The sequence below is a fragment of the Salvelinus alpinus genome, chromosome 2 (genome assembly GCF_045679555.1).
Source record: "Salvelinus alpinus chromosome 2, SLU_Salpinus.1, whole genome shotgun sequence".
NCBI classification, from domain to species: Eukaryota; Metazoa; Chordata; class Actinopteri; order Salmoniformes; family Salmonidae; genus Salvelinus; species Salvelinus alpinus.
This window is the reverse complement of record NC_092087.1, coordinates 99,547,813-99,556,501: the sequence shown is the minus strand read 5'-3', so window position 1 is coordinate 99,556,501 and position 8,689 is coordinate 99,547,813. Positions and strand designations below refer to the sequence as shown.

Below are 8,689 nucleotides of genomic sequence, written 5' to 3'. Positions count from 1 at the left end.
GGTTGTTCCAAACATTTAATTACTTTAAGCTTAAAGAGGTTTTAATGATTTCTCCCCTATTACTTCCCTCTCAAAAGGCTCAGGCTCTGACCAATCAGAAACCCTACTACAGCGTTATTAGCATAAACACAATTCAACAACATAACACACTGTGATAGAACCTTCTAGTGCTCGGCCCTGTCTCCCACGGTAACCTCCCTTTACTGAGTTTAACAACCTCTAGTTTCAGCACATCCTTCCCAGATTTACATGGACACACAAGATTCATTACAGCAAAGCGCTCGTTTCCAGAGTGCGTCTGCCTAGTAGAGAACACATAGACAGACAAGGGACATTGGGATCACAGAGTCTCTGGGTCTTCAACCAATAGTAACGAGTCCTCCCCTACACAGATCACCCAGGTAACACGATGTACTCTGCTTCCAACTTATCACCTACACGTCAGACGACACCAGGGTTCTTTAAGGGAGAAGAGGCCAATCAAGAGTATTACGGCTGTTGCATCTCTCCTCCCTCTCCTTCCATCCCTCCCCCTCCTTCCATCCCTCCCCCTCTCCTTCCATCCCTCCCCCTCTCCTTCCATCCCTCCCTCTCCTTCCATCCCTCCCTCTCTCCTTCCATCCCTCCCTCTCTCCCCCCTCTCCTTCCATCTCTCCTTCTCTCCCCCTCTCCTTCCATCCCTCCCCCTCTCCTTCCATCCCTCCCCCTCTCCTTCCATCCCTCCCTCTCTCCTTCCATCCCTCCCTCTCTCCTTCCATCCCTCCCTCCCTCTCTCTCACCCTCATGCGTCCCTGTGTGTGTGCTACTGATTTTCTGAGACCCGAGGGTTCTGATTGGCCAGTGGAACCCAGGGGGCGGGAGCAGGGCGGGGCCGGGGTAGTTCAGGTTAAAGGTTGTGGGTAGAGGTTATCCAGCGAGGGATAGAGGTCACGCCCTCTGACATCAGCTTTTTCAGGTAGAACTCTATCACCTCCTCCTGATGATACATGACATCAATCAATACATCTATCAATACATCCATCAATACATTCATCAATACATCCATCTATCATCCTCACCGGCTGGATGTTAGCGATGTATTGTTTCATGCCAATGTTCTCGGCTATCGTCTCGAAGCCAAAGAGAGACGTGACATTTACAGAGGCAGACTGCTCAAAACAGGTCCAGGACTCATTCTCTGGGTGGACCTGGAGACAGAGAGAACAGGGTTCACACACACACACACACTCAATACACACACACACACACCAACGCACTCAATACACACACACACCAACACACTCAATACACACACCAACACACTCAATACACACACCAACACACTCAATACACACACCAACACACTCAATACACACACCAACACACTCAATACACACACCAACACAGTCAATACACACACCAACACACTCAATACACACACCAACACAGTCAATACACACACCAACACACTCAATACACACACACACACAGTCAATACACACACCAACACACTCAATACACACACCAACACACTCAATACACACACCAATACACACACCAACACAGTCAATACACACACCAACACACACACAATACACACACACACACACACACACAGTCACACACACACACACACACACCAACACAGTCAATACACACACACACACACAGTCCACACACACACACACACACACACACTCAATACACACACACACACACCAACACACTCAATACACACACCAACGCATGCACACAGTCAATACACACACACCAATGCATACACACATGCGCTTGCACACACACACACACACAGAGGCTCACACTGTAACAACATGTTTCCGTGACGATGAGTCTGTTGTTGTAGGTTTCGTTCTGAACCTTGATGACCAGAGTTCTGTCTCTCCGACTCAGTGTGTTCTTCTGAATGAAGTAGGCATCGTCCAACCCCACAACCTACAACAAACACACACACACACACACACACACACACACACACACACAGTTACATATTACGTATTATTTATCCACAACGCCACAACCTACAACACACGCACGCACGCGCACGCACGCACGCACACACACACACACACACACACATACATATTACGTATTATTTATCCACAACGCCACACGTTGAGAACTATTGAAGAAGTTAATCCCAATAAACAATAACCGGTTGTGTGTAAGTATATGTCTGTGTGTGAGAAAGAGAGATGACCCCTGACCATCTTGAGGAATTGGGGTGCGTCCACTCTGACTTGGCATCTCCGCTCTACGACACGGGTCGCCCCGTCATCACTGGTGACGTCACTCAGCACCTCGCTGCCGAGGAACAAGGGGATCATGGGACAGGTGGGGAACCGTCTCTCGTACGCCTGGAGGACACACACAGTTCCATTAGGAACAAGGGGATCATGGGACCGCATCTCATACGAAAGAGAGGAGGATTGGGGGAGGGGACAGTAATGAGATGCTCCCTCTCTCGTATTGTAACAAGGTGAAACTTTGCAAGTAAGCTGTGTTCTGGAGTGTATTCAAACGTATATGGAGTAGTGACATGTAATATGCAGTAGTAATATGTAATACGGAGTAGTAATATGGAGTAGTAACATGTCATATGGAGTAGTAATATGGAGTAGAAATATGTAATATGGAGTAATAACATGTAATATGGAGTAGTAATATGGAGTAGAAATATGTAATATGGAGTAGAAATATGTAATATGGAGTAATAACATGTAATATGGAGTAGTAATATGGAGTAGAAATATGTAATATGGAGTAGTAATATGTAATATGGAGTAGTGATTTGGAGTAGTAATATGTAATATGGTGTTGTAAAATGGAGTAGTAATATGTAAATAGTAGTAGTAGTAATATGGAAAAAGGAGTAGTAATATGCGGTAGTACTATGTAATATGGAGTAGTAATATGTAAAATGGAGTAGTAATATGCAGTAGTAATATATGGAGTAGTAATATGTAATATGGAGTAGCAATATGTAATATGGAGTAGTAATATATGGAGTAGTAATATGTAATATGGAGTAGCAATATGTAATATGGAGTAGTAATATGCAGTAATATGTAATATTGAGAAGTAATATGGAGTAGCAATATGTAATATGGAGTAGTAATATGCAGTAATATGTAATATTGAGAAGTAATATTAAGTAGTAATATGCAGTAATATGTAATATTGAGAAGCAATATGGAGTAGTAATACGGGGTAGTAATATGGAGTAGTAATATGCAGTAGTAATATATGGAGTAGTAATATGTAATATGGAGTAGTAATATGGGGTAGTAATACGGGGTAGTAATATGGAGTAGTAATATGCAGTAGTAATATATGGAGTAGTAATATGTAATATGGAGTAGTAATATGGGGTAGTAATATGGAGTAGTAATATGCAGTAGTAATATATGGAGTAGTAATATGTAATATGGAGTAGTAATATGCAGTAGTAATATATGGAGTAGTAATATGTAATATGGTGTAGTAATATGCAGTAATATGTAATATTGAGAAGTAAAATGGAGTAGCAATATGTAATATGGAGTAGTAATATGGAGTAATAAAATGTAATATGGAGTAGTAATATGCAATATGGAGTAGTAATATGGAGTAGTAATATGCAATATGGAGTAGTAATATGTAATATGGAGTAGTAATATGTAATATGGAGTAGTAATATGTAAAATGGAGTAGTATTATGTAATATGGAGTAGTAATATGCAGTAGTAATATATGGAGTAGTAATATGGAGTAGTAATAGTGAGTATTAATATGTAATATGGAGTAGTAATATGTAATATGGAGCAGTAATATGCAGTAATATGTAATATTGAGAAGTAATATGGAGTAGTAATATGGTGTAGTAATATGCAGTAATATGTAATATTGAGAAGTAATATGGAATAGCAATATGTAATATGGAGTAGTAATATGTAATATGGAGTAGTAATATGGAGTAGTAATATGGAGTAGTAATATGCAATATGGAGTAGTAATATGGAGTAGTAATATGGAGTAGTAATATGTAATATGGAGTGGTAATATGGAGTAGTAACATGTAATATGGAGTAGTAATATGGAGTAATAATATGTAATATGAAGTCGTAATGTGGAGTAATAATTTGTAATATGGAGTAGTAATATGGAGTAGTAATATGCGATATGGAGTAATAATATGTCATATGGAGTAGTAATATGCAATATGGAGTAGTAATATGGAGTAGTAATATGGAGTAATAATATGTAATCTAGAGTAGTAATATGGAGTAGTAATATGCAATATGGAGTAGTAACATGTAATATGGAGTAATAACATGTAATATGGAGTAGTAATATGTCAAATGGAGTAGTAATATGTCAAATGGAGTAGTAATATGTAATATGGAGTTGTACTATGTAAATAGTAGTAGTATTAATAGTGGTAATATGTAAAATGGAGTAGTAATATGCAGTAGTACTATGTAATATGTAAAATGGAGTAGTAATATGTAATATGGAAAATGGAGTTGTAAATGTGGAGTAGTAATATGCAGTAGTAATATTTAATATGGAGTAGTATTATGGAGTAGTAATATGGAAAATTGATTAGTAATATGGAGTAATATGCAGTAATATGCAGTACTAATATGGAGTAGTAATATGCAGTAGTAATATTTAATATGGAGTAGTATTATGGAGTAGTAATATGGAAAATTGATTAGTAATATGGAATAATATGCAGTAATATGCAGTACTAATATGGAGTAGTAATATGCAGTAGTAATATTTAATATGGAGTAGTATTATGGAGTAGTAATATGGAAAATTGATTAGTAATATGGAATAATATGCAGTACTAATATGGAGTAGTAATATGCAGTAGTAATATTTAATATGGAGTAGTATTATGGAGTATTAATATGGAAAATTGATTAGTAATATGGAATAATATGCAGTAATATGCAGTACTAATATGGAGTAGTAATATGCAGTAGTAGTATGTAATTTGGAGTAGTAATATGGAATATGGAGTAATATGCAGTAGTAATATGTAATATGCAGTAATATGTAACATTGAGAAGTAAAATGGAGTAGCAATATGTAATATGGAGTAGTAATATGCAATATGGAGTAGTAATATGGCGTATTAATATGTACTATGGAGTGGTAATATGCAATACGGAGTAATAATATGGAGTATTAATGTGTAATATGGAGTAGTAATATGTAATATGGAGCAGTAAAATGTGATGCTGAGTAGTAATGTTAAATGGAGTAGTAATATCTGGATGTTAGTGTGTGTGTTCTTCACTTGATCCAGCCATTAATGAATATCTGATCTCACACACACACACACACACACACACACACACACACACACACACACACACACACACACACACTGCTGTCTGAAAGAGGGCAGAGCATATTTGTCATTTTGTACATCAGTAGGTCACCTGCAACATACCAGGCCAGCCAAAATACACACACACACACACACACACACGTCGGCGAAGCTTATACACACACACCTTCTCAGTGTGAAACATGACCCAGGAGTATTGAGGACATCACTCACCGCCATCACCATCTCGAACGGGTACTTATAGACTCTGACTGGAGACTGGTACTTCTGAACCATCGTCACTCTGCACAGACACACACACACCAGTACACACACCAGGACACATGAAGAGCTGTGTGACACTCTTCACTCTACAAACACAACACAAAGTTAACACAAATACATTTTTGATCAATGATTTATAAAATAAAATAAATAAATTGATGATCGATAACCTATAAAATAATGAAATTATCATTGACTACAAACTGTTAGTATCCTATTGGTTCATATTATCTTCCAGGACAAACTGCTAGTATCCTATTGGTTCATATTATCTTCCACTACAAACTGTTAGTATCCTATTGGTTCATATTATCTTCCAGTACAAACTGTTAGTATCCTATTGGTTCATATAATTCCACTACAAACTGTTAGTATCCTATTGGTTCATATTATCTTCCAGTACAAACTGTTAGAATCCTATTGGTTCATATTATCTTCCACTACAAACTGTTAGTATCCTATTGGTTCATATTATCTTCCACTACAAACTGTTAGTATCCTATTGGTTCATATTATCTTCCAGTACAAACTGTTAGAATCCTATTGGTTCATATTATCTTCCACTACAAACTGTTAGTATCCTATTGGTTCATATTATCTTCCACTACAAACTGTTAGTATCCTATTGGTTCATATTATCTTCCAGTACAAACTGTTAGAATCCTATTGGTTCATATTATCTTCCAGTACAAACTGTTAGAATCCTATTGGTTCATATTATCTTCCAGGACAAACTGTTAGTATCCTATTGGTTCATATTATCTTCCAGTACAAACTGTTAGTATCCTATTGGTTCATATTATCTTCCAGTACAAACTGTTAGTATCCTATTGGTTCATATTATCTTCCAGTACAAACTGTTAGTATCCTATTGGTTCATATTATCTTCCACTACAAACTGTTAGTGTCCTATTGGTTCATATTATCTTCCACTACAAACTGTTAGAATCCTATTGGTTCATATTATCTTCCAGTACAAACTGTTAGAATCCTATTGGTTCATATTATCTTCCAGTACAAACTGTTAGAATCCTATTGGTTCATATTATCTTCCAGTACAAACTGTTAGAATCCTATTGGTTCATATTATCTTCCAGGACAAACTGTTAGTATCCTATTGGTTCATATTATCTTCCACTACAAACTGTTAGTATCCTATTGGTTCATATTATCTTCCACTACAAACTGTTAGTTTCCTATTGGTTCATATTATCTTCCAGGACAAACTGTTAGAATCCTATTGGTTCATAATAAACCAACATGAAATTATCATTGACTAAAAACTTATTGGTATCCTCCACTACAAACTGTGTGAGAGACAGAGGCATCTCGTGTTGATAACAAGCCCCAAGCCTGATGGAGAGAAATGTGTGAGAGACAGAGGCATCTCGTGTTGATAACAAGCCCCAAGCCTGATGGAGAGAAATGTGAGAGAGACAGAGGCATCTCGTGTTGATAACAAGCCCCAAGCCTGATGGAGAGAAATGTGTGAGAGACAGAGACATCTCGTGTTGATAACAAGCCCCAAGCCTGATGGAGAGAAATGTGTGAGAGACAGAGGCATCTCGTGTTGATAACAAGCCCCAAGCCTGATGGAGAGAAATGTGTGAGAGACAGAGGCACCTCGTGTTGATAACAAGCCCCAAGTCTGATGGAGAGAAATGTGTGAGAGACAGAGACATCTCGTGTTGATAACAAGCCCCACGCCTGATGGAGAGAAATGTGTGAGTGGATTATGACCCACAGATATATATTTTATCTAATTAATTGGTGCAATTGTTATTTTTAGGATTTTTTTGCACCTCTTATTATGTAAAGAAAAAGCCCCAAAAAGCACTTTGTCTCTAACTGTTTTCATGGAAGATGAACTTGAGATATAATATGTATTAAATGCAGATTGTACCCCAGGTGTTTCTTTTGTCCTTGTTTAATATGTTTTAGTACCTACAGATTATGGGGGCATTTTGTTATGTTGGAACTCTGAGCTTCTGCCCCTTTTTTTGTTCAGAAAAAGAGCTGTTTGTTCAAGAAAATAAACAAAATTTGAGCACCTTTAAATGTTTCTAATTGTTTTTTGTATTAAGTATTCTACTTAAAATCGTCCTAAAACTGAGCACATATTACTTTTTAATGCTTTATATGAAATTAACGTGAAGGAAAAAAAACTGACGCAAAATCAAGCATTCTTGGCTGCAGAAATCACCAGAGAATTTTTGCGAAATCCTGTAGGGACTGATAAAGTGTGCTCGATCAGATACATTTCGACATAATACACAGCATGTTGCTTAGCTTACCAAATATAATAGAACTGCCACTGCCTGCGAGTAGCCTGCGTCTCCTCCGTCGCTACTATACGTTGGCAGTAACCTGCGTCTCCTCCGTCGCTACTATACGTTGGCAGTAGCCGGTATTGATCTTTCAACCCATTTCCCGAGTCCCCAAGCGCCTGTCACCACCCATCAAACTGCTGTGAGTGACATCAACGGGAGAATCTCAATTGCACACTCCTCACGTCCTCTCTCATCCTTCTCATAACCCATTGGAGGAGAAGCTCAGAGGGGCGGGACCCATGGCTTCCTCCTCCAATAGGTTCTGAGAAGGAGACTAGGAGAGAGGACGCGAGGAGAATACAATTGAGATTCTCCCAAGGATTGATGGAGAAAAACACTCCCCTAACTGCTCCTCAGGCACTTGCCAATAAGTAGGCTTGGCTACACTGCCTGAACCAGCTAAGAATTTAACATTCTCAACACTGGAGTAAATTCATAGCTGTGTCTGAAACGGACAAAAATATAATTATGTTACACAATTTGCATTATAAGAAATCTTTATTCAAAATAAATATTTTTCATTTAAAACTATACATAATATGAAGCACAATGGATGAATTTACACAATGTATTTACACAGGCCGAGGGCTTGATGAACCCAAGAGTAAAACAGCCCTTTATAGTCAAACTATCTTATGCAAGCATATACAAGACACGTGATCTTGGTATGTGTATGAAGGATGAGACGAAACTGGGGTAAAAGTACCGAATTGGGTCGACTCGCTCTGTAGCAACAGGGGTTTATTCTAGTAAA

At 38.1% G+C, this 8,689-nt stretch overlaps 1 protein-coding gene across 2 annotated transcripts; it reads right to left on the bottom strand.

Moving 5' to 3' along the window:
* Nucleotides 1–735: 735 nt before the first annotated feature.
* On the bottom strand, nucleotides 736–8,056 carry LOC139568395 (SEC14-like protein 1). Of its 2 annotated transcripts, none has more exons than XM_071390182.1 (6): nucleotides 7,900–8,051; nucleotides 5,555–5,691; nucleotides 2,205–2,354; nucleotides 1,801–1,932; nucleotides 1,059–1,187; nucleotides 736–976 (listed from the first exon to the last, which is right to left on the bottom strand). In XM_071390182.1, exons 2-6 carry the CDS (start codon nucleotides 5,615–5,617, stop codon nucleotides 887–889), a joined length of 564 nt encoding a protein of 187 aa, XP_071246283.1. In that variant the 5' UTR covers nucleotides 5,618–5,691; nucleotides 7,900–8,051; the 3' UTR covers nucleotides 736–886. The 2 variants fall into 2 exon arrangements, with proteins under 2 accessions (XP_071246283.1, XP_071246282.1); XM_071390181.1 differs by having other exon boundaries at nucleotides 737–976; nucleotides 5,555–5,624; nucleotides 7,900–8,056.
* Nucleotides 8,057–8,689: the final 633 nt, after the last annotated feature.

Coding starts and splice junctions, on each gene's coding strand:
- LOC139568395 (XM_071390181.1), bottom strand. CDS start 5,617: ATGGTTCAGAAGTACCAGTCTCCAGTCAGAGTCTATAAGTACCCGTTC. Junction 1,933..2,204: donor CACCCCAATTCCTCAAGATG/GTCAGGGGTCAT, acceptor TGTTTGTTGTAG/GTTGTGGGGTTGGACGATGC. Junction 977..1,058: donor ACATCGCTAACATCCAGCCG/GTGAGGATGATA, acceptor ATGTATCATCAG/GAGGAGGTGATAGAGTTCTA.